The sequence below is a fragment of the Pongo abelii genome, chromosome 3 (assembly GCF_028885655.2).
Source record: "Pongo abelii isolate AG06213 chromosome 3, NHGRI_mPonAbe1-v2.0_pri, whole genome shotgun sequence".
Taxonomy (NCBI): Eukaryota; Metazoa; Chordata; class Mammalia; order Primates; family Hominidae; genus Pongo; species Pongo abelii.
In genome coordinates, this window is record NC_071988.2 from 119,895,959 (window position 1) to 119,923,241 (window position 27,283).

Here is a 27,283-nt window from a genome sequence, read left to right on the forward strand (position 1 = left end):
AGACAGGGTTTCACGGTGTTAGCCAGGATGGTCTCAATCTCCTGACCTTGTGATCCGCCCATTTCAGCCTCCCAAAGTGCTGGGATTACAGGCGTGAGCCACCGCGCCCAGCCCTCTTAGTTTCTTATAATTCTTTATAATGGATTGCTTATACCAGAGCTCCTATTTTATCTCAAAGTTTGATTATTTTGTTCACATTGTTCTTTAGATGCTATTAAACTACAGCTGGTTGAAGCAGGCCTGGTAGAGTGTCTACTAGAGATTGTTCAGCAAAAAGTGGATAGTGACAAAGAAGATGATATTACTGAGCTCAAAACTGGTTCAGATCTCATGGTTTTATTACTTCTTGGAGGTGAGTTGTAATTTATGCCAGCCAAAGAATGTGGTTGTCAGATTTTTTTTTTAATTTATTGTCTCTTCTGTAAATACTACCCTAGGCATTTTCTCATATTCCTATCTCACCTGCTGTTGAGGTGATGATTTTGACATCTTAAACATGTCATTGATAGAACCAGACATAATGAACCTGAAAAAGAAGTGTCTTCACTATCTTCCAATATTTGAGGAGCTGTCACATAGAAGAGATAGCTTTGGCACCAAGGGACTAAAGAAAAGCTAGATGGCTCCCTGGGACTTGGACTAGAAAAATGCTAGACTATTGTCTAGTATCTATTAAAAGTTTATTATAAAAAGAATCATTACTTTTCCCATTATGAATGTAACAGTTTGTGAGGTATGAGTTTCCCAGTTGAATATTCACCTAAGAATATGAATTTGTTACTCCTAGTTATTTTTCTCTTGCTTAACTATTTGTTTCATTTACCTCCAGATGAGTCCATGCAGAAGTTATTTGAAGGAGGAAAAGGTAGTGTATTTCAAAGGGTACTCTCTTGGATTCCATCAAATAACCACCAGCTACAGCTTGCTGGAGCATTGGCAATTGCAAATTTTGCCAGAAATGGTAAGCATATTAGTTCCTCCTTTGTTAGTCAAATACTCTATATTTGTTTATTTTTGCTTTGCCATCACAAATACTAAAACTGGAACAGTTTAGAAGTTGTGTAATATGTGTATATGCCGCTAACTTAATTTTTCAGAAATCTGAAATACTTAGTGACATTCCTAACAAATTACATATTTTATGCAATTCAACTAAATTCTAATGGTTTAAAGATCATGAAGTGCTTCTTTTGAATACTTGGCACTTCAGAGCTTAGTAAGTTTGAATCCCATTTTAGTATACATCTGCTTTCTTTTGCCTAGTGATTTTATTTTGGATCTAATTATCTGAGTATTCATTCTAGGATTATTGTGCCTCAACTTATATACTTTTATGCCATAAAACTTAAGTATGAATAATCCCCTGGCTTCGTGTAGAATGTTTAATTTAGTTTAATAATGTTTCAGGGGGCACCAGACTTCTATGTTTATGAAATCTGGCACTACTAAAAAACTCAAATACAGTCTAGAAACTCATTCTTACGTTCCTCATGAAATATACTATGTCTAGGAAATACAGTTTATTTTTCTTTCTAATTTAATCATCTTCCAGTATGAACTGTTGGTATATATTATATCGTAATGGCTTACTTGCTCCATTTTTACTCCTCCTTTTTGGGAGTGACTCCCTAACTATGGAGGTAAGAGTGGCATAATATGGATAATTATTGAAACTAGATATGGGGTAAATAGTGGTTCATTATAATATTCTCTCTGCTTTGTAAATGTTTGAAAAATAATTTAGGTATCAGCCATGATAGCAAAAAGTAGAGTACTATCACTGTAACATAGGGAGAACACAAGCATACATCACAATAAATGAAAAATATTGGACATTCTAACCATGTGTTTCTACTTCTGGTATATTATCTGGCTCTAAACTAAAGCTTTTTCTGGTAATTTTCTGATTTTAAAACTTTTATCTAGTTTAAGAATTTTTTTAATGCTTCTCACTCAGTAAACAGAAAAACCTATAAATCTGATGGGAGAAAGATTTGGAATTCATTTTATTTTATAGCTCCATTTTCCCTAATGTAGATAATAGCCAGACATTAGTATTATAAAGTATTTATAGATATTTTAAAGAGGAAGAAAAAGATGTGTGTTTTTTTTTCAGATGGAAATTGTATTCATATGGTAGACAATGGGATTGTAGAAAAACTTATGGATTTACTGGACAGACATGTAGAAGATGGAAATGTAACAGTACAGCATGCAGCACTAAGTGCCCTCAGAAACCTGGCCATTCCAGGTAAGACTTAAGAATAGAAGGCAGCTGTGTACAAAATAAAATCCATCATTTGGGGAAGCTATTTACTGTACGTGATTTGTGAACCTGCTCTGATGAAGAAAATTAAAAAAAAAAAAGTCTTCACATTGTTCACATTTTTTCATGCTAATAAATGGAGATCATATGTTAAATAAGTTTTGTGAGACTGTACAAGAATAATCTTTGCCTTCATTCAGATATCCTGTTACCTTTTGCAAACTCTTAGATTTTCATCTTGTATAGTGAGATAGGGGTCTCACTCTGTCAGCCAGGCTAGAGTGCAGTGATGCAATCCTGGCTCACCACAGCCTCTACCTTCTGAGCTCAAGTTATCCTCCCACCTCAGCCTCCTGAGTAACAAGGACTACAGGCATGTGCCACCATGCCCAGCTGATTTTCTTTTTGTAGAAACAGGATCTCACTATGTTGCCTAGGCTGGTCTTGAACTCCTGGACTCAAGCAGTCCACCCACCTTGGCCTCCTAAAGTGCTGGGATTACAGGTGAGAGCTACTGCACCAGGCTAAGCATCTTTAGTTGAGGTGGAATAATGACATCAATTAACAGATTCCACTCAAGAATGACTTTCAGTTGTTGTTTTTCTATAAGCAGATGTACAATTTTTTTAAAATAGCCTTAATGTGCCTTTGGAAGTCATGAAATCACAGTATTATGGAAAATACAACAAAAGATAGTTAAAACTATTCTTTTATTCTACTTTCTAAAAATAAATTTCTGGTTAGATGAAATAGTACAATTACATGATGATCCAATCCATTTGAATTCATTTGGTTTATATAGGATAGTAACATTTATTAATGTCTATAACATTTAACACAGTTGGATCAAAAACGGAATTGTGCTTTTTGTTGTAAGAGGGTAACATTTTCAGATTTCCTTTACAAACTGTCTAAGTAAATGTTTTGGATTGGGTTTAAAAAGCCATGATACTGTCATAAAAATTATTATATTGTCTGTTATCCGCTTATACACAAATAGGATACGGACACACATATAAACAACTGAATTCCATTCTTAAAATTGACAAAAAAGTGACAGGATTGTTTCTAAATGGAAAAATAAAACATGGATCTGAAAGATACTCAATAAACCTGTATTGAATTGAATGTTTATCAACAGGAATGCTAATACCATTTTAACCATTGTCTCTCTTTTTTTCCAGTTATAAATAAAGCAAAGATGTTATCAGCTGGGGTCACAGAGGCAGTTTTGAAATTTCTTAAATCTGAAATGCCTCCTGTTCAGTTCAAACTTCTGGGAACATTAAGAATGTTAATAGATGCACAAGGTAAAAGAAATGTTTTCCCCAACTTGCATTTTTCGTATGATAGTCTTAATGTGCCTCTAGTTGAAAAAGGACTTGTTTTTAGCTTTCGGGATTATGTAATCATAAAAAATAGCAAATAAAAGATTTAAAAGTTGGTTTTGGAACTCCATTTGTTAATTTTTGTGCTTGTTATAATTATTTATTTACACATATTATTTATTTATTTATTTTTGAGACAGAGTCTTGTTCTGTCACCCAGGCTGGAGTGCAGTGGTGCGACCTCAGCTCACTGCAACTTCCACCTCCTGGGTTCGAGCAGTTTTCCTGCCTCAGCCTCCTGAGTAGCTAGGATTACAGGCGTGATCCACAACTCCTGGCTAATTGTTTTTGGAATTTCACTAGACCTGGGGCTTGTTGCTCAGGCTGCTCTTGAACTCCTGGCCTCAAGCAATCCACCCACTTCAGCCTCCCAAAGTGCTGGGATTACAGGTGTGAGCCACCATGCCCAGCCTGTAATTGACTTTAAATAGAAATTATACCATATCTCTCCTTATTAGTACTTATAGTCCTGGTTTTAGGTTGCTTTATTAATCAGTTTCGGCAGGGGGCGTTGTGTTTTGGCATTCTATACCCATTTTTACCTTGGCTTTGAAATCGAATTCCATTATTGTGACAGTCAAAAATTTTAAAAATTTGTCTTGCAGACAGGGAGAGCATTTTTCTGTTTGCAGAAACAGCAGTCAGAACCACTCCTAGGAATGAATTATGTTTATTTACTTATTTCTAAATTCTAAACCCTTTTCTATATTGACTATAGAGTCCTCCTATAGAGTTTTCTATATTGACTATAGAGTCCTTCTAAGAACCCTGCATTATAGTCCACCAGAGCACTAACAGACTAGCAAGCTTAACCAAAAGAGTATGAAGTCATTTGTTTTTGTATTTTCTATAAAATTTCACAATGTTATAGAAGAAGGCAAATAGCCCATCACATAAGGAATATTTGCAGTTCTAGCTTTAATGAAATTGTTGTGCTGTGTTTTTTTAGACATCCTTCACACTCTCAAATCTGTACGAATTATTTCAACTGATTGTCTGTTAGTGATTCATTCCTTGGTTTGCCTTCTTTCCTATAGCAGAAGCTGCTGAACAACTGGGAAAGAATGTTAAGTTAGTGGAGCGTTTGGTGGAATGGTGTGAAGCCAAAGATCATGCTGGTGTGATGGGGGAGTCAAACAGACTGCTGTCTGCCCTTATACGACACAGTAAATCAAAAGTAAGTTCCAGAGGAAACTGTTCACTGGAAAACTTCAGAGTGTCTTTTTCAGAAACCCAGCATTGTAGGTCCTAACAACTGGGATAATATTTACCTGAAAGTATTGTGAAGATTCAGTGAGATCATGTATATAATGTGCTTAGCTGGTACATGGGACATAGGAAACACTCGGTAAATGGGGGTTGCTGTTGCTGCTGCTATTGTTGTTATTACTTTTACGACCACCATTATCAGCATCAGTGTCAAACACTTCTTTGTGTCAGGCATTGACCATGCAGGCTACTGATATTTAGAAATTAAATGGTATCTAGATAGTATATGATGTCCAGAGCTCACAGAGTTAGAAAAAAATCCATTCTTGTGGCTGTGCCGCTGTCTGGCACATGGTAGATAACCAATAAATGAACAAATAAGCTATTTTAAAGGTCACAATAGTGAGTACCCAGGCCAGCAGTTCAGCAGCTGATTTAGTATTTAGATTATATGATTTTTAAATTTTTTAAATACTGTTTTCTTGCCGGGCGTGGTGGCTGACACCTGTAATCCCAGCACTTTCGGAGACTGAGGCGGGCAGATCATGAGGTCAGGAGATCAACACCATCCTGGCTAACATAGTGAAACCCCGTGTCTACTAAAAATACAAAAAAAAATTAGCCGGGCGTGGTGGCCGGCACCTGTAGTCCCAGCTACTCGGGAGGCTGAGGCAGGAGAATGGCGTGAACCCGGGAGGCAGAGCTTACAGTGAGCAGATTGCGCCACTGCACTCCAGCCTGGGTGACAGAGCAAGACTAAGACTCCGTCTCGAAAAAAAAAAAATACTGTTTTCTTTTTCTTTTTTTGAGACTGAGTCTTGCTCTGTCGCTCAGGCTGGAGTACAGTGGTGCAATCTCAGCTCACTGCAACCTCCACCTCCCAGGTTCAAGCAATTCTCCTGCCTCAGCCTCCAGAGTAGCTGGGATTACAGGCAGGCACCACCACACTCGGCTAATTTTTGTATTTTTAGTAGAGATGGGATTTCACCATGTTGGCCAGGCTGGCCTTGAACTCCTGACCTCATGATCCTCCCACCTCGGCCTCCCAAAGTGCTGGGATTACAGGCATGAGCCACCATGCCCAGCCTTTAATACTGTTTTCTAAGGTGACCCTTTCAGTCATTTCTCTTGTACAACTTCAGTAGTGATTATATATGAGGAGAAAGTTTAGAACTCAAATCCACCAGCTGTTTTCATTTATTTTTAGAACAGATAAGAAGATGATGCCAAGAGAAAAAGCGTAAAACTAAAGCTGTTCTTGTATAAATCTCTTTCATATAAATAATTGGCTTCACCATAATAGCTGTCCCAGCTGGTTAGCCTCAGGAGTGTTCTTCTCCATCAGACGCTAAATCTTGAGAACTTTCCCTGGGGAAAAGCGGCTGTTAACTAGGACCTTCCTATTACCTGTCTCACCCAGACCACCCTAAAAGCTCATACATTTTCCCTGACACAGGACCAAGTAGTGTGTTGGCAAGGTGGAAGTTATCAAGAGAGAATAGCAAAATGGCTTCCTTGGTACCCCTTTCACCCCTTCTCCATCATAAATGAACAAATGGGCGTGAGAGAGCAGTTAACAGTTAATATTTGAGTTCTTGCAGTGTAAATACTAAAAAATAGTGTTTCTATAAAGGAATTAACTATCTATTGAGGGGACAGAAATAAAAACAGCTAGCTTAAGTACAGCATTAAAGCTACATATGCTATTCGGGTGTAACAGAGGAAAGAAAGACTAACACACTGTCTGGGTGATCTGGGATGGTGCCGTAGAAGGAGTGCTATTTTAGGAGTTAACTAGGAATCTCAGGAGGAAAGGGAAAGAGAATGAAGGAAAGGGCCTTTTCAGGCAAAGACAGCAGGATGTACAAAAGCACAGAGATGTAAAACAGCATAATTTTTGAAAGAAACTGCAAATAAAGCAGTATTGCTAGAACATAGAGTGTAGAAAGAGACAGTGGCCAGAGAGGTTGAAAACTGGGAATTAAGTGAATTATATACCAAGTTAAGATATATGGACTTGATTCTGTAGAGAATTCGGGAGCACTTAAAGGGTTTTAAGCAGCAAGTTGCCATTATTTGAGGGTTTTTTTTGTTTTCTTTATTTTTTGTTTTTTTGCTTTTTCGGGGTTTTTTTGAGACAGAGTTTCGCTCTTGTTGCCTGGGCTGGAATGCAATGGCGTGATCTCCACTCATTGTAACCTCCGCCTCCCGGGATCAAGTGATTCTCCTGCCTAAGCCTCCTGAGTAGCTAGGATCACAGGCATGCACCACCATGCCCGGCTAATTTTGTATTTTTAATAGAGATGGGGTTTCTCCATTTTGGTCAGGCTGGTCTCAAACTCCCGACCTCAGGTGATCCACCCACCTTGGCCTCCCAAAGTGCTGGGATTACAGGTGTGAGCCACCACACCCAGCCATTTAGTTTTCATTTAGAAAGATGTCTCTAGGGTTTAATGGGGGTAGAAAGAACAGTTATTGCAAAAATATATATGAGAGTTGATAAAGGACTGAATTAAGGTTTTGAGTTGAGCAATTTGAAATTGCTGATATTCAGCCATTTTTGAAACAAACAAATTTCATATGGGTTATTCAACTAGAAGCAGCGAGAATGGAAAAGAAGAGACAGACTTGAGAAAGATATGGGTGGTAGAATTGACAGATTGAACAGTAGAATTAAAGGAGGAGGTAGTTTTAGAGCTAATTCCAAGTTTGGGGTTTACCACCAGATTGGGTTATCATGCCATTCAACAAAATAAAACACGATAGGAAGAGGTGCAGCTAACACTCCCTAAACTTGCCCACTCGCCCATGCTCTTTGGAGTCATTACTCTTAATCTTTTTGCTCTACTCCAAAAGAATCTCCACCATTGGTTTGCAGGGGCATACAATCATTTGGATTTCCCTGGGCCATATTGGAAAAAGAATTGTCTTGGGCCACACATAAAATGCACTAACACTAACAATAGCTGATGAGCTTAAAAAAACAAAAATCACAAAAAAAAACCTCAAACACCTGTGGCATTTGAAGAAGAAGAGAAATCTAAAAGTTTAGAAAACCAGCTGGGTGCGGTGGCTCATGCCTGTAATCCCAGTACTTTGGGAGGCCAAGGCAGGTGGATCATTGTGGTCAGGAGTTCCAGACCAGCCTGGCCAACATGGTGAAACCCCATCTCTACTAAAAATGCAAAAATTAGCCAGGCATGGTGGCGTGCGCCTGTAATCCCAGCTCCTGGGGAGGCTGAGGCAGGAGAATTGCTTGAACCCGGGAAGCGGAGGTTGCAGTGAGCCAAGATCGTGCCATTGCACTCCAGCCTGGGTGACAGAGCAAGACTCCCAAGACTCTGTCTCAAAAAAAAAAAAAACAAAAAAAAACTTTTGGAAAACATATTTGGGGGAATAATCAAGGAAAACTTCTCCAGTCTTGCTAGAGACCTAGACATCCAAATACAAGAAGCTCAAAGAATACCTGGGAAATTCATTGCAAAAAGATCATTGCCTAGGCATATTGTCATCGGGTTATCTAAAGTTAAGACAAAGGAAAGAATCTTCAGAGCTGTGAGGCAAAAGCATGAGGTAACCTACAAAGGAAAACCTATCAACTTAACAGCAGATTTCTCAGCAGAATCCCTACATGCTAGAAAGGATTGGGGCCCTATCTTCAGTCTCCTTAAAGAAAGCAATTATCAGCCAAGAATTCTGTATCCAGTGAAACTAAGCTTCATAAATGAAGGAAAGATACAGTGTGTTTCAGACAAACAAATACTGAGAGAATTCACCACTATAAGAACTGCTAAAAGGAGCCCTAAATCTTAAATCCTGGAAACACATCAAAACAGAACCTCTTTAAAGCACAAATCTCACAGGACCTACAAAACAAAAATACAATTAAAAAAAAAGTGGGGGGTATACAGGCAACAGATAGCATGATGAATGGAATAGTACCTCACATCTCAATACTGAGATTGAATGTAAATGGCCTAAATCTTCCACTAAAAGATACAGAATTGCAGAATAGATAAGAATTCACTAACTATCTGCTGCCTTTAAGAGACTTACCCGACACATAAGGACTCACTTAAGGTGGAGGGGTGGAAAAAGACATTCCATACAAATGGACACCAAAAGTCAGCAGGAATAGCTATTCTTGTATCAGGCAAAACAAACTTTAAAGAAACAGCAGTTCAAAAAGACAAAGAGGGACATTATATAATGATAAAAGGCCTTGTCCAACAGGAAAATATCGCAATCCTAAATATATATGCACCAAACACTGGAGCTTCCAAATTTATAAACCAATTGCCAATAGACCTAAGAAACGAGATAGACAGTAACACAATAGTGGGAGACTTCAATACTCCACTGACAGCATTAAAGAAGTTATCAAGACAGAAAGTCAACAAAGAAACAACGGATTTAAACTATACCCTAGAACAAATGGACTTAACAGATACTTACAGAACATTCTACCCAAAACTGCAAAATATACATTCTATTCCTTAGCAAATGGAACTTTTCTCCAAGATAGACCATATAATAGGCCACAAAACAAGCCTCAATAAATTTTAAGAAAATTGAAATTATGGCAAGTACTCTCTGAAACCACAGTGGAATAAAACTGGAAATCAACTCCAAAAGGAACCTTCAAAACCATGCAAATACATGGAAATTAAATAACCTGCTCCTGAATGATCATTGGGTCAACAACGAAATCAAGATGGGAATTTAAAAATTCTTTGAACTGAACAACAATAAATGATACAACCTATCAATACCTCTGGGATACAACAAAGGCATTGCTAAGAGGAAAGTTTATAGCCTGAAATGCCTACATCAAAAAGTCTGAAAGAGCACAAAGAGACAATCTAAGGTCACATTTCAAGGAACTAGAGAAACAAGAACAAACCAAACCCATACCCAGCAGAAGAAAGGAAATAACCAAGATCAGAGCAGAATTAAATGAAATTGAAACAAAAAAGACAATACAAAAGATAAATGAAACAAAAAGCTGATTCTTTAAGAAGATGAGTAAGATTGATAGACCATACCAAGAAAAGAAGAGAGAAAATTCAGATAAGCTCAATTAGAAAAGAAATGGGAAATATTACAACTGACACCACAGAAATACAAAAGGTCATTCACAGCTACTATGAACACCTTTACATGCAAAAACTAGAAAACCTAGAGGAGATGGATAAATTCCTGGAGAAATACAACCTTACTAGCTTAAATCAGGAAGAATTAGATACTCTGAACAGACCAATAGCAAGCAACAAGACTGAAATGGTAATTTAAAAATTACCAACAAAAAAAAGTCCAGGACCAGACAGATTCACAGCTGAATTCCACCAGACATTCAAAGAATAATTGGTACCAATCCTATTGACATGATTCCAAAAGATAGAGAAAGAGGGAATCCTCCCCAAATCATTCTGTGAAGCCAATATCACCCTAACACCAAAACCAGGAAAGGACATAACAAAAAAAGAAAACTACAGACCAATATCCCTGATGAACATAGATACAAAAATCCTTAACAAAATACTAGCTAACCAAATCCAACAACATATCAAAAAGATAACTCACCATGATCAAGTGGGTTTCATGCCAGGGATGCAGGGATGGTTTAACATACCCAAGTCAATAAATGTGATACACCACATAAACAGAATTAAAACTAAAATCACATGATCATCTCAATAGATGCAGAAAAAGCATTCCACAAAGTCCAGCATCTCTTTATAATTAAAACTCAGCAAAATTAACATACCAGGGACATACCTCAATATAATAAAAGCCATCTATGACAAACTCATAGCCAACATAATACTGAATGGGAAAAAGTTGAAAGCATTCCCTCTGAGAACTGGAACAAGATAAGGATGCCCACTCTCACCACTTCTGTTCAACAGGACTGGAAGTCCTAGCCAGAGCAATCAGACAAGAGAAAGAAATAAAGGTCATCCAAATCAGTAAAGAGGAAGTTAAACTGTTGCTATTTGCTGATGATATGATTGTATACCTAGAAAACCCTAAAGACTCCTCCAAAAAGCTCCTAGAACTGACAAAAGAATTCAGCAGTTTCCAGATACAAAATTAATGTACACAAATTAGCTCTCCTATCACCAAGAGCAACTAAGCTGAGAATCCAATCAAGAACTCAGCCCTTTTACAATAGCTGCAAAAAATAAAATAAAATACTTAGGAATATTCCTAACAATGGAGATATAGTTTTACAAGGAAAACTACAAAACACTGCTGAAGAAAATCATAGACGACACAAATGAAAACACGTCCAATGCTCACCGATGGGTAGAATCAATATTGTGAAAATGACCATACTGCCAAAAGCAATCTACAAATTCAATGTAGTTCCCATTAAAATACCACCATCATTCTTCACAGATCTAGGAAAAACAATTCTAAAATTCATATGGAACCAAGAAAGAGCCTGCATAGCCAAGGCAAGACTAAACAAAACAAATCTGGAGGCATCACATTACCTGATTTCAAACTATACTATAAGGCCACAGTCATCAAAACAACATGGTAGTGGTATAAAAATAGGCACATAGACCAATTGAACAGAATACAGAACCAAGTAATAAACCCAAATACTTACAGCCAACTGATCTTTGACAAAGCAAACAAAAACAAAATGGGGAAAGGGCACCATATTCAACAAATGGTGCTGCGATTATTGGCATAGAAGAATAAAACTGTTGCCTCATTTCTGACTTATACAAAAAAAAAAAAAATCAACTTGAGATGGCTCAAGGACTTAAATGTAAGACCTGAAACTAAAAATTCTAGAAGATAATATCAGAAAAAGCCCCTTCTAGATGTTTGCTTAGGCAAGGATTTCATGACCAAGAACCCAAAGCAAATGCAATAAAAACAAAGGTAAATAGCTGGGACTTAACTAAAGAGCTTTTGCATGGCAAAAGGAACAGTCAGCAGAGTAAACAGACAACCCACAGAGTGGAAGAAAATCTTCACAATCTATACATCTGACAGAGGACTAATATCTAGAATCTACAATAAACTCAAACAAATTAGCAAGAAAAAAACTAATAATCCCATCAGAAAGTAGGCTAAGCACATGAATAGACAGTTCTCAAATGAAGATATACAAATGGCCAACGTATGAAAAAATGCTCAGCATCACTAATGATCAGGGAAATGCAAATCAAAACCACAATGCCATAACACCTTACCCCTGCAAGAATGTCCATAATCAAATAAAAAAATAATAGATGTTGGCATGAATGCAGTGAATAAAGTACACTTCTACACTGCTGGTGGGAATGTAAACTAATACAACCACTATGGAAAACAGTGTGGAGATTCCTTGAAGAACTAAAAGTAGATTTACCATTTGATCCAGCAATCCCACTACTGGGTATCTGCCCAGTAGAAAATAAGCCATTATACAAAAAATATACTTGCACACATGTTTATAGCAGCACAGTTCACAATTGCAAAAATGTGGAACCAACCCAATGCCCATCAGTCAACGAGTGGATAAAGAAACTATGGGGCCAGGCATGGTGGCTCACGCCTGTAATCCCAACACTTTGGGAGAACGAGGCGGGCAGATCACGAAGTCAGGAGATCAAGACCATCCTGGCTAACATGGTGAAACCTTGTCTCCACTAAAAATACAAAAAATTAGCCAGGCGTGGTGGCGGGCGCCTGTAGTCCCAGCTACGCTGGAGGCTAAGGCAGGAGAATGGCGTGAACCCGGGAGGTGGAGCTTGCAGTGAGCCGAGATGGCGCCACTGCACTCCAGCCTGGGTAACAGTGCGAGACTCTGTCTCAAAAAAAAAAAAAAAAAGAAAGAAACTATGGTGTGTGTATATATATATATGATGGAATGCTACTCAGCCATAAAAAGGAATGAATTAATGGCATTCGCAGCAACCTGGATGAGATTGGAGACTATTATTCTAACTCAGGGGTGGAAACCCAACCATCATGTGTTCTTACTTTTAAGTAGGAGCTAAGCTATGAGGATGCAAAGACATAAGAATGACACAACGGACTTTGGGGACTCAGGGGTAAAGGGTGGGAAGGCGGTGAGGGATAAAAGACTACAAATATGGTGCAGTGTATACTGCTCAGGTGATGGGTCCACCAAAATCTCGCAAATCACCACTAAAGAACTTACTTATGTAACCAAACATCACCTGTTCCCCAATAACCTATGGAAATAATTTTTTTTAAATCACAAAAAAATTTCATAATGTTTTAAGAAAGCTACGAATTTGTGTTGGGCCACATTCAAAATCATCCTGGGCCACAGGTTGGACACGCTTGGTTTAGAGTTTTGGCAAACCATAATTGTATTAACTAATTTACAGACATGATCCTGGCATCTGAATTTGGAACTCTCAGATAAATTCCTGTTACATGTAGTAGTAAGGCTCGTGGAAACCTTGATTAATCTAGTATCTTCAGTATCAACTAACAGAATTACATAACCAAACCATTCACGGACACAAAAATATATCCACAGGAAGATGCATCCCAGCTTCTTAGAAACATCTGAATTTAGGAGCCAGAACTACTTAAATGCTATAATATTTAATAAATTTAAAGATTTTGAGGCTTTTCTGTGAATTTTATCATAGATCCCCCTTTCCCTCATCTAACCTCCCACTTCTCGCCCATCCCCGAAAAGAGGAGTTCAAATACCCATCACCACGCAGGTTCTTTGAATGGTGAGAACTGTGGCATGGTACCCTTTTAGGAAAAGGTGGATGGGGGAGTGTGTAGCAGAAAACAACTTGAAATTATATAGGATTGTAACTTTATAGTTACATATTACTTTAGGATTACAATTCAATACCTTTACATATCTTTCCTACAATTGAGAGTATACTGCTGCTAAGCAGCCAAGGAGCCTTGATTCTCACACTTTAATGTGCAGAGCTATAAAGTGTGTTAATTGCATGAGTTCCACGTCAGAGCTGTTATTTTCGAACCTAACCAGCGTTAAAGTAGACATGACTACTTTTGAGCAGCAGTTCAAGTTTGTTTCATCAAATTATAATCCCAAGAAATCTACAAAGAAAGAGTTGCATAGGTAGATTAGTTATGGAAATAGTAATTATTTTTTTCTTTGCCTTTGAGATTCACAGCACACATTAATACTAAAGAAACCTCTTTAATTTTATTTGAATCCACTGATTCCCAAACTGTTTGACCATAGATCCTTTTTGCAGGTGGCATCTGTTATTATACTGGATGTACTTTGGAAAAATGCTGTTCTAGAATAAGTTTTTAAAATAATTAAACACCAGGTTCAAATGTATTACATTCCTGTAAATCCTTAGCCAGCTGTGTGAATCATAGCTCTCTCCTTGTGTTGTTCTTAAACTTTGAAGATCATACCCCACCCTGAATTCTGTCTTGGAGTTCAGCCCTTCAGAAGTTTGCGCTGACTCACAAGGTTTCGTGCTGCTTAGTCATCTCAGCCCTTTGCAGTGTATTCCTGTGCTGATGCTCTTAGGTAAAGTCACACCTTTCTTTGAAAGTGTGCCCTAGTCTAGGACTGCTGACCAACTAGCTGGATCTTCCAATTATAGACATCAAAAATGTAAAGAGAAATATAGGTTGCCTTTATACCAGGAATATAAAAACTCCCTGCTATCAAAGCCAGCACTTTTCTTTACCCTTTAAGAGTAGAGAATTCTTTATCAGTTACCAGGCTAAAAACTTGTTTAAACAAATGTATTTAGTTATTTGCTCATTCATCCAACAAACATTTATTTAAATCCATACTGAAAAGGCTTTGATGATACAATCTTGAAAAAGAAAATTTTTAAGTGGCTCACCAACTCAATGGCTATACCAACCTGCAATCTTATAAAATTACCTCAAATCAAAGCCTATCTGAAAATATTCTGTTGTGATCAACATGATACAGTTTTCAACAGTCTTAACCTGGGTTGATTTCACTAATCAAGGGCAAATTGACTAAATGCTAAATAGATGAAATTGTTAGCATGGATAATTTGCCTTGGTTTTATATATACCAAAATTTAGCTTTCTATAAGAATAGAACTATGAAATAAAACATTGTTTCAGACTGCATAAAGCATCTCCAGAATTTTTAAGAACAAAGACCCACTAATCAGCCAAACTGCCTAGGTTTTAGCCTTGGCTTTACCACTTACTTACTGTTTGAACTTGGGCAAATGACTTAATCTGAGCTTCAGTTCCTTCATCTATATGAACAGGAGATGATATCTAGCTAATGAGATTTTCTGCAGGATAAAAATTTGCTAATATCTGTAAGCTACTCAGTACAATGTCCAGCTTGTAGTTATTGTTCCATAAAGGGTTGCCGTCAATATTATTCTCTGTCACATGTGACGAATACAATGTTTTATCTATTTTTTAATCCCATATTCTATAAGGCAAAATGATTTCATAGAGCTATTCAATAAACATTTGTTGAAGTAATTGGTGAGAGGGCAGGAATTTTTTTTTTAATTATACTTTAAGTTCTAGGGTACATGTGCACAACGTGCAGGTTTGTTACATAGGTATACATGTGCCGTGTTGGTGTGCTGCACCCATTAACTTGTCATTTACATTAGGTATTTCTCCTAATGCTATCCCTCCCCGCTCCTCCCACCCCACGACAGGCCCCAGCGTGTGATGTTTCCCGGAGGGCAGAAATTTTAAAAAGGAAATACTCAGGTATCTGTTCTGGAAAAGTGAGATGAAAGAAGATATACCTGGCCAAAGACAGGACACTGTTCATTTCTGATGTGCACATTTCCTTAGTTCATTCCCTACTCTTCCTTCTACTACACTGGTCTTTTAAGTGTGATTAGAAACATAGAAGACAAAATGACAGTTCAAGCATCTTCCCTAAATGATTGCATATGTATCTGTTCATCTCTTATGGTCTTCTTTACTCAAGCTCTTTTGTGATTTTTATAAAATTTTTTACTAAGAATACTGTATTTGTTTCAAATAAACTGTTGCTGAGTAAACAGTAAATTGGGGAGGTTAGAAAAAAGCTTTCTAAAACAGATTGATGGGGAAAAATGTATTAGAGGCCAGAACACAGCTACCATAAAAACTTAGTTCTTGGACTCTATTTGGCATGTTTGATCACTAAACAAGTTTGGGCTCAAACCAAAGATACTGTCTAAAAATAGTTTCCTCAAAAAATTTTTATGAAATGGAAGCATAAAGCAAACCCTTTAAAAATATTTTAGCAAATTTGGAAAATATTTCCAACTACCATTAATTTGAAGCTGACTCAGGCTTTTTAAAATATCCAGACCTTCAAATTATTAAAAATAGTGAAAATAGAGAAAATTATTTTTAAAATATTTTATTATTGAGACCTCCTACTAAATCAGATTTGGTTCAAGAGTTCTAAGACAACGGAACCCTTGGTGGAATGAAGACCAAAATGGGTACTAGAAATAAAGGTGAACATTTTTTTTTTCATCTAACTTTTGCCAGATGGTCTTATATGTTTTCTGTGTAATAACTTTGTAATAAAAAAAACCTATGAGATATATACTTACATCATTCCAGTGACATGGAGATAGTACTGAGGTAAGAGAGGTTCAATAATTTGCTTAGTCAGTGGGATTTATTGAATCCAGAGCTTGATGTCTCCTCTGCCATGGAAAGAAGACAGAGCTCTAAGCACCATGAGAAATTGAGGCAGATGGAGAATTTTAAGTTCTGCTCAGTCTTTTCGCATGTAATTCAGTTTTCATATTTGTAAGATTAAATCAAGGGATAAAAAGTACTTAAAATTTTTTTATAAAAGCTTTACCTGGAACATCTGCAGAACAACTACCTGGCACTATCATGAAAATTTTAAAGTAACTTTTTTTTTATTTTTTTAAGAGGCAGGTTCTCACTCTGTCACCCAGGCTGGAGTGCAGTGGCGTGATCATAGTTCACTGCAGCCTTGAGCTCCCTGGCTCAAGCAGTCTCCCACCTCAGCACCCTGAGTAGCTGGGACTGCAGATGTGTGCCACCATGACTGGCTAATTTTTTTATTTTTTGTAGAGATGGGGTCTCGCTATGTTGCCAGGCTGGTCTCAAGCGATCCTCCTGTTTTGGTCTGTCAGAGCACTGGGATTACGTCCTGAGCCACCGTGCCCAGCTGAGAACTTTTTTAAATTCCAAGTTTTATTCTTGTTTGTTGATCCTAAGGTAGGTCAACATTTAAGGCAGTGGCATTTTTACTTCTTTGGCTTTGGTAGCTTCTAAGCCTTCTGTTTTTTAATATGAACTGCAGTGGTCTTTTCTACTTAGGCAATTTAAGTTGTCATCTTTTGATGAATGTATTTAAAGCTAAAAGCTTTTTCCTTTTCTTCTGTGGAGAAAAAAACTATGATTAAATCAAATGATTCATACAGGACACTGTCACAAAACCACTCAACAATGAGTTGACTGATTTTAATGCATGTTCCTTATGTTTAAAATTAAAGTTTATAATTCTCTGATATTTATTTATTGTAGGATGTAATTAAAACCATTGTGCAGAGTGGTGGCATCAAGCATCTAGTTACCATGGCAACTAGTGAACATGTAATAATGCAGAATGAAGCCCTTGTTGCTTTGGCATTAATAGCAGCTTTAGAATTGGGTAAGTACCCCAGTGACAAACTTATTTTCTTCTATTTTTATCTTGGATGAAAGGAAGTATAGAAGTGGAGTTGAAGTCAGACAGAACCTTGACTGGAAGCGTTTTGCTAGTGTCTGTACCGTTCTCTGAATCTATGGAAAATCATTCTATATAGATTGTTACAGCTGTCCCCTTTGCCTGTGTTTTTGGTAACATTTTTAGGGCAATGCATTAAGGTAAGTTTAACTTTTAAATAATGTCTCAAGTTACAGCCACTTAGAGAATAGAGAAAACATTTTCAGCAGGCTTCACAGAGAAACCAAACAATATTTAGAATATGACAGCATATGAAAAGTCTGCTACTCTCCCAGTGACCCAGACTTTCTCTTCCATCTCTGCTGGTTCTCTCTACTACAGATTCTTTCTTGCTGTTCTCCTTCTCCATCACCGTGACTTCTATTGCCTTACTCTAATGTCTTGTCTTCTGTGTTACCCTTCTGTGTGTTTTGCATTCAGAACTCTCCCAAAGCAGAGGCTAAATAGGCCAGATAATTTCATTAGTTTCAGTTTAACATAGTTTTGTTTTTTTTTTGAGACAGTCTTGCTTTGTCACCCAGGAGGCTGGAGTACAGTGGTGCAATCTCAGCTCACTGCAACCTCCACGTCCTGGGTTCAAGCAATTCTCGTGCCTCAGCCTCCTGAGTAGCTGGGATTACAGGTGCACGCCACTGTGCCTGACTAATTTTTGTGTTTTGTAGAGACAGGGTTTCACCATGTTGGCCAGGCTGGTCTTGAACTCCTGACCTCAGGTGATCCACCCACCTCAGCCCTCCCAAAGTGCTGGGATTACAGGTGTGATCCACCATGCCCGGCCCTAATATAGCATTTCTAATGGGCAGAATTCATCACGAGAAGCTAATCCATAGGCATCTAGTTTATGAATAGCATAAACTAGATGGCTTAGGAGCCAACCCAAGACAGTCATCCAGGGATGGTGTAATAGAGTGACGTGGCCTGTGGTTAAGGCCTAAGGCTGCTTTACACAAAGGAGGACTTTACACTTAGTAGGGACTGATAGCCTCTTAATTCCCACTGACGACTTATGTCCATAATTCTCACACTGGGGCGAATGGACCCTCCAGCCCCAATTCCAGGAAGAGGAAACACTCATGTGAGTATTTTTTAATGTGCATAGTGTGTAATGATCAAGTCAAGGTGTATAGGATATCTGTCTCCTTGAATGGTCTGTTGTTGACTGGAAGCCTTACCAGTAACAGTCAGTGAACATATATTTTGTATATGAATTATATACTATATTCTTATAATAAAGCCAGAGAAAAGAAAATGTTAAGAAAATTGTAGGAAAGAGAAAATATATTTACTATTTATTAAGTAGAAGTGGATTATCAAGAAGGTCTTGAATCCTTGTCTTCACATTGAGTAGGCTGAGGAAGGGGAAGAACAGAAGGGGCTTAGGCTTGCTCTCTCAGGGATGGCAGAAGAGAAGAAAATCCAGGTATAAGTGGACCCACACAGTTCAAACTTACATTGTTCAAGGGTCAACTATATATTCTTTGGTGAAATGCTGATTTTTGTCTTTTAACCATTTTTTTTTTGACTGTTGAGTTTTGAGAGTTCTTTATATATTCTAAAAATTTTGTAGTTCTATATTTTACATTTAAGTCTGTAATCCATTTTGAGTTAATATCGGTATAAGGTACGAGGTTTAGGTTAGGGTTCATTTTCTTTGTCCCATGGATGTCTAATTGTACTAGCACCTTTTGTTGAAAAGCTGTCTTTCCTCCACTGAACTGATTTTGTACCATTGTCAAAAGTCAGTTGAGCATATATGTGTGAGTCTATTTCTGGGTCTTCTATTCAGTGCCTTTGACATAATTGCCTGTGTTGCCACCAATAATATCATGCTATCTTGATTACTGTAGCTATAGAGTAAGCCTTAATACTGGATAGAGGAATTCCTCACACTTTATTCTTCTTTATCAAGATGGTTTTAGCTATTTTAGGGCCTGTGGCTTTCCATATAAGTTTTAGTATAAGCTTGTCTATTTTCTACAGAAAATCTTGCTAGGATTTTGATTGAAATTCCATTGAGTCGTTATCTTTTATTTGTGGAGGAAATTATGTGATTTATAGGATTTGCTCCAAAATAATTTGAGATGGATGAGAGTAGGTGAATGAGACAGATTGGCCATAATTCTTTAAGGTGATAAGTGCATAAGGTATATTATTATACCATATTTTCTGATTTTGCATGTGTTTAACATTTTCCATAATAAAAAGTTTAATTGTCTCACATTAAAAGAAATGTGTTAGTATTAAATAGTAAGCTTAAACACCTGAAGTGTCTACTAAAATCTAATTCTATTTACTCTTTTCATGTGGTCTGAATTTAATATTATTTTTCTAGGTCATTATTATTTATCAGTTCTATTTAGAAGGTTTCGTATGATCAATTTCTTCAAAAGGAAGCAGTGTTTATCCTGAGGGTACTGGGTTCATACACAGTAGATATAACTTATACTTTGTTTTATTTTGTAGGCACTGCTGAGAAAGATCTAGAAAGTGCTAAACTTGTACAGATTTTACATAGACTGCTAGCAGATGAGAGAAGTGCTCCTGAAATCAAATATAATTCCATGGTCCTGATATGTGCTCTTATGGGATCTGGTAAGTATTCTTCTATCATTTGATGTCCATAAACATATGGTTCACATTAAATATTAAATATAGAGTAATAGTAAATGATGGCTTTGAGTTTTAAAGCCATTAGAAATTATTTTTTGGAGGTTATAAGATAACTTTTTTCCCCTGTTACTGTAAGCACCCATTTCTTCATGGTGATAACATTGAAAATCTTCTCTTTTAGCTGTCTTGAAATATACACTACGTTGGTACAGCCATCCAACTGTAAAATAGATAGAATTACTTTTCACTGAAGACATTCCCAAAAGATTCTCACTACAATAGAAAGTATCATATAGCGAATCTAGACAACATTCAGTATTGCAAAATCAGTAAGTCTCATGAACCCTAAAATGTTATTTTATAGCAGGCACAGGTTCTGATTTTGTATGCCATAATATTAACTAAGGAATTTGTTTAGGAGGCCAGGCACGGTGGCTCATGCCTGTAATCCCAGCACTTTGGGAGGCTGAGGTGGTGGATCACTTGAGGCCAGGAGTTCGAGACCAGCCTGGCGAACATGGTGAAACCCTGTCTCTACTAAAAACACAAAAATTATCCAGGAGTGGTGGCACACGCCTGTAGTCCCAGCTACTCAGAAGGCTGAGGCAAGACAATCACTTGAACCTGGAAGGCAGAGGTTGTAGCCGAGAGATTGTGCCACTGTACTTCCAGCCTAGGCAACAGAACAAGACTCTGTCTCAAAAAAAAAAAGGTTTTTTTTCAACAAATCATTGGTATATCTTCTATGGACATTGGCATATCTTGGTATATGTTCTATGGATACTTGAAAAGAGTGTGTATTATGCAGTTACTGGGTACTGTTGTATAAATGTGAATTTGATTCTGTTGGTACTAGTGTCAAGTTTCCTGTATTCTTGCTGGTTTTGCAGTTAATTGTTCTGTCAATTGTCGAGAGGAAGGGTGTTGAAGTCTCCCACTATAACTGTAGATTTACCTATTTCTCCTTTCAGTTCTGTCAATTTTTGCTTAACATAATTTTCAGCTCTGTTGTTAGGTACCTACACCTTTAGGATTGCTGTGCTTTCTTGAAGGATTGACCCTTTTATCATTATATAATGTACCTCTCTCTGGTATTTTTCTTTGCTCTCGTCAACTTTATCTGACTTTAACATAGCTACTTCTGCTTTTTTTTTTATTATTACTATTTTATTTTCTTTCATGTGCCACTACAAGAAGCCATCTTACTTTCTTTTGAATAACATTCACATGATCTTTTCTCACTCTTTTTAGTTTCAATCTGCTGTATTTGAAGTGAGTTTCCTGTATACAGAGCAAAGTTGTGTCATTTTCTAATCTACTCTACCAGTCCCTTTTGTGTATTTAGACCATTTACATTTAATGGATGACTGATATGGCTTAAGTCTGCAATCTTATTTTTGTTTTCTGTTTGTCCCATTTCTTCTTTATTTCTGACTTCCTATGGGTTAAACATTTTTTAGTCATTTACATTTATTCTTCCTCATATATATATATATATATATATATATATATATATATATAATTTTTTTTGAGACAGAGTCTTGTCCTGTCACCCAGGCTGGAGTGCAGTGGCGTGATTTTGGCACACTGCAACTTCTGCCTCCAGGGTTCAAGTGATTCTCATGCCTCAGCCTCCCGAGTAGCTGGGATTATAGATGCCTGCCACATCACACCCGGCTAATTTTTGTATTTTTATTAGAGGCAGGGTTTCACTATGTTACCCAGGCTGGTCTTGAACTCCTGACCTCAGGTGATCCACCCGCCATGGCCTCCCAAAGTGCTGGGATTACAGGTGTGAGCCACCACGCCCAGCCTCTCACGTATATCATTCTTAAATATTTCTTCTACATATATTTAGAATTACATTAGACAGTGTTACAACTTTCCTTTCAACCACCAAACATATTTCAGAAAATTCTTTGAAAGAGAGGGGAAGTCTATTGTATTTACCCACATTTTTAGATTTCTTATTTTTGTTATAATCATTCCCTTTCTGTTTAGAGAACTTCCTTTAGCCATACTGCTAGCAACAGATTTTTAGCAAAAAAAAATTTTTTTTCATTCATAATGAAAGGGAAATGACATTCTCAAATGAGAGCAAATGGGTATAGGATTCTGGATTCACAGTTCTTTTCTTTCTTTATTTGAAAACTATTGTGCCACTTTTTTCTAGCCTCCCTGGTTTCTGATGAGAAATCCACTGTGTTCCTATGTGTTTTATTCCCCTGTAGGTAAGGTGTCATTTTTGTCTCTCAAGACTTTCTTTGCCTTTAGTATTCAGAAGTTTAACTATGATGTGTCTTGGTGTGGATTTCTTTGGGTTTATCCTGTTTGAGTTTGCTCAGTTTCTTGAATTGATAGGTTTATGTCTTTTGCTAAATTTGAGAAGTTTTGACTGTTACTTCTTCAGATACTTTTCAGCCCCATTCTATCCACTCTTTCCAGACCTCTGATGACACTAATATGAGATCTTTAATTATAGTCTTGTAGGTCCCTGAGGTTTTGTTCTTTTTTACCCACAGATTATTTTCTTTCTGTTGTACAGACTGAGTAATTTGTATTGTTTTATCTTGGAAGTTCTCTGATTATTTCCCTTCTCCCCTCTATTCTGATGTTGAACCTATTTTTATTTCAGTTATATATTTTAGTTAAAAATTTCCATTTGCTTCTTCTTTATATCTTTTATTTCCTTGCAGAGACTTTGAGTCTCTTCCATTTGTTTAGGCATTTTTAGAATTGTGGTAAAACATACAAAACATAAAATTTACTGTTTTAACCATTTTTAAGTATACAGTTTAATGGCATTAAGGACATTCACATTGCTGTGCAATCATCACCAGCATCCATCTCCAGAACCACCTCAATTTTCTCAAACTGAAACTCTGTACTCATTAATCAATAACTCCCCATTTACCCCTCCCCACAGCCTCTGGCAATCACCATTTATTTTGTGTCTCCATCATTTGACAACTCTAGGCACCACATATATGTGGAATAAGAAACTCTTGTCCTTTTTTGTCTAGCTTATTTTACTTAGATCTTTAAGGCTTATCTGCATTGTAGGCACATCAGAATTTCATTTCCTTTTAAAGCTGAATAATTTTCCATCAATGTATATATTACATTTTGTTTATCCATTCATCAATCCATGGACATTTGGGCCATTTCCACCTTTTGGCTTTTGCGAATAATGCTGCTGTGAACATTGGTATGCAAATATCTCTGAGTCTCTGCTTTTAATTATTTTTGATATATACTCAGAAGTGGAATTACTAGGTCATATGGTCATTCAATGTTTAATTTTTTTATTAAATATTGTTTTTACTAATTAAATACTGTCATACTCTTTTTCACACTGGCTGGACCATTGTACATTTCTACCAGCAGTACACATGGATTATCATTTCTCAACATCCTCACCAATATTTGCTGTGTTTTAGTAGTGGCCAAACTAATGAGTATAAGGTGGCATCTTACTGTGGTTTTTATTTGCGTTTCCCTAATGATTACCTATGGGAATCTTTTTATGTGTTTGTGGGCCATTTGTATATCTTCTTTGGAGAAATGTCTATTCAAGTCTTTGCCCCTTTTTAGAATTGAAGGGTTTTGTTGTTGTTGTTGTTGTCGTTGTTGAATTGTAAAGAGTTTTGGTTTTTTTGAGACGGAGTTTTGCGCTTGTTGCCCAGGCTGGAGTGCAATGGTGCGATGTCGGCTCACTGTAACCTCCACCTCCCAGGTTCAAGCGATTCTCCTGCCTCAGCCTCCTGAGTAGCTGGGATTACAGGCATGCACCACCACGCCCAGCTAATTTTGTATTTTTAGTAGAGATGGGGTTTCTCCATGTTGGTCAGGCTGGTCTCAAACTCCTGACCTCAGGTGATCCACCCACCTTGGCCTCCCAAAGTGCTGGGATAACAGGCGTGAGCCACCACGCCTGGCCCAAGTTGTAGGAGTTTGTACCAGTACCCCACTATTTTGATTACTGTAGCTTTGTAGTAAGTTTTGAAATCAGTTGGTATGAGAACTCCAGCTTTGTTCATTTTCAAGATTGTTTTGGAGATTTAGGGTCCCTTGAGATTCCATATGAATTTTAGGATGGATTTTTCTATTACTACTAAAAACACTGGTTCATTGGTTTGTCAGTCATATCAAAATAAACACATCAGTTTCAGTAGTACTGATTACATTAAGCTTATTAGACTTCACTCTTCCCATATAAAAGTTCCCTGGTCCTAACAGGAATCCTATATTTTCTTGTAATTGAAGTTAAATAGAGAAAGCAAGTCAGAAAGAAGAGGATAAAAAATCTAAAAGGGAGTCCAGTGTCACAGAAATTTGTTGAAGGATATGAAGTATAAACTTTTCTTTTGCCACCAAATTAATTTGAAACATATCCTAAGCTTTTTGGTAAGTCATTGGACTTTGTATTTGAACTGGTGATAGTGTTGTATGTAACCAAACCTTGAGATCATACAGTGAGCTGTGTTTAATTATAACTCATTATTGTAATTAATCTTACATTGTAGAACTTGACATCTCATTTTTCTTTTTAAAAATTGGGCAAGTAGCTGTGCAGTGGCTCATGACTGTCATCCCAGCTACTTGGGAGACTGAGCAGGATGAATCCCTTGAGGCTAGGAGTTTCAGGCTGCAGTAAGCTGTGACCATGCCACTATACTCAAACCTGGGCAACAGAGCAAGTCCCCATCTTTAAAATTTTTTCCTTTAATTTAAAAAAAAGTGAAGTTTTTATGATTTTTTTTAAATTATAATACATTCCTAAGAAAGACATTGCTAGGCTACTGCTATGTTTTTTTCCAGAATTGTTTCTAGTTTTATAGCTTAGTCTTGTCAAAATAAACATTTTGGTATATGTTTTGGGTAGACTGTATAATAATACTAGAACAACCTAACAGAATCATATCTGTTATTTTTTTTTTTTGTCTTCCAGAATCTCTACACAAGGAAGTACAGGATTTGGCTTTTCTAGATGTCGTATCCAAACTTCGCAGTCATGAGAACAAAAGTGTTGCCCAGCAGGCCTCTCTCACAGAGCAGAGACTTACTGTGGAAAGCTGAGAACTGCCCGATACACGGCATCATCCCATCTCTAATTTCCCCTCTGTCCTCCATCCAGCGGCTTCTTCCGCTTCATTCTCTACCATACAACTTGTGCATGCATGTGATGTTCTAATACCAATTGAAGAACCGCTGTAGGTACCTCCCTAATAAGATTTCTAAACCCATAGTTAGTGTGATCATGACTTTGTCAAAGGCAAGTCTCCACCCATAACTGTTCTCTTGTATTCCTGTTGCTTGAGCTACATTAAGTAGAATGTGCATGTTGTAGTCCTATGATGATGTAAACTTGGTACTACATAATGACTTGCTCCACACATGCAGTAAACTACATAATGATGTACTGGTAAACTAGAAACAAAGAATACAGCAGGATCTGTCTAGCTTATTAAAGATGAAACTGCATTGGAAAAATAGCTCCATTTTTTGGTGCTTGGGAAGCACAGTGACCAAAAAAGTTGTATGGCTGCTTATTCATTAGTCTTTCCTACTAATGTCAAACCCGTGGTACCTAGAGTTAAATAAAATTCCAGTGCTCTTACTCTTTAACCTATGGTTTCTCCTTTTTCCTTTGTAGACTATTGAAACTGCCACAAACTTGGCAAGACTTTCTGAGATTTCTGATTCCATATTTAATTGACTATTATCAATAGCCTGATATTGGAAAACATTTGTAGTTTTCAGTGTGAAACTAAGGGGTTGAAGAATCGCTATTACAATCCCTATTACAGAGCATTTCGAGTTTTGCCTATATTTTAGATTCTGATACATATGCTGTTTCACTCAGGAACTACTTCTACCAGTTAATCAGCATTATCCAGCAAGTCTTTAAAAGTCATTTGGCGCTTGTTTGTTTTCAGCTGAGGAAATGGAGTACAGTTCATTGAAGAATGAATTTTTTTTTTTTTCTGTTTTTCATCATTCAGCTAGAAAGTGAGAAGTTTTATCTTCCATAATCCTTTTAAATCTTATGTTAGAACTAGCAGGACATAGGTGGAAAGATGAAGAAATAAGCTTGTCTAGACTAAAGAAAGGAAAGCAGGTTATAAAAGCCATAGTAGCCAGTCCAGTTCATTCTGCAGATGGCCCCATACCAATCTCTGTTAGAGTTTGCCACCTCCACTTTCCCACTGAGAACTGCAGCAATTTTAAAGGATATGAGAAAGCCAAGACTCAAGAGATGAGAAGACCCCCTTGGCGAAATATAGTGTACCCTTCACTGCCACTGCCACCACCAAATGGGTTTTTAGAGCTTTGAAACACGATCTTTGTAAATTAATCAAAACCTCCCTGTGACCCACCTACCTTCTCCCCATACCCAAATTTGACCACTACTGGCCTAAAAGGCAAGATGGGCTTCGATATAGAAGGACTGCAAGACAGTAGAAAGGGCTGCCATGGAGGTGACAGGAGCTTCTTCCTCTCCAACATGTGATGCTACACATCTCTGTGGGTAATCTAAGTTGGACTTTTGACTCTAAAACAGCTATAATCCAAGAAAGTTAAATTCTAATGGAGGTAAAGAATCTTGACTGATTGTTCTCTTTGATGTCCAAATAAGGGACTATTGTGAGTACGTATGCTATACTTACTATAAGAATGATACTGTTTGTTGTCTTTCTGCTGGGCTGGATAGTGGACTATATTTTATTACAGGCTTTGAAAGACATCTGTAATGTTGCATAACTGTTCATATTAATAACTTAATAAATAGTATATGAAGCTATAATGGCATCATTTGGTTTGTTTGTATATTTTGTCTATATTTCCAGCTCCTAGAATAGAGCTTGCTGTTGATGTTCAACAAATATTTGTTGACTGAATGAATGAATGCTGCATCCATGAAGTTTCCAGACTGCCTGAACTAATTCCAGAAAGATAGACTGACTGACTGATTGATAGAGAGTTTGAGATTTGATAGTTTGTCTGACTTTAGGGAAAAAATTTTAACAAAAGCATCCTAAAATCATAAATGTGAGAGAAGTTACCATCTAGGCCAGCTGCCAGCCATCAATGTGCTAATAT

General features: G+C 37.2%; 1 protein-coding gene across 14 annotated transcripts in view; it reads left to right on the plus strand.

The window, feature by feature from the left end:
* RAP1GDS1 (Rap1 GTPase-GDP dissociation stimulator 1) overlaps nt 1-26,984 on the plus strand; it is a 182,473-nt gene extending 155,489 nt beyond the window's left edge. For 7 of the 14 annotated variants that reach the window (XM_024245976.3, XM_024245972.3, XM_024245977.3 and 4 more), the window contains 8 exons: nt 209-352; nt 830-961; nt 2,117-2,251; nt 3,451-3,576; nt 4,692-4,831; nt 17,368-17,494; nt 20,033-20,161; nt 25,131-26,984. In XM_024245976.3, the coding sequence (XP_024101744.1) occupies nt 209-352; nt 830-961; nt 2,117-2,251; nt 3,451-3,576; nt 4,692-4,831; nt 17,368-17,494; nt 20,033-20,161; nt 25,131-25,258 (1,061 nt within the window). In that variant the 3' untranslated portion in view covers nt 25,259-26,984. Of the gene's footprint in view, nt 1-208; nt 353-829; nt 962-2,116; nt 2,252-3,450; nt 3,577-4,691; nt 4,832-17,367; nt 17,495-20,032; nt 20,162-24,445; nt 24,581-25,130 lie in introns of those variants that run through there. The other 7 variants (XM_063723544.1, XM_054554213.2, XM_024245974.3 and 4 more) reach the window with 2 other exon arrangements.
* The last annotated feature ends 299 nt before the right edge of the window (nt 26,985-27,283 follow it).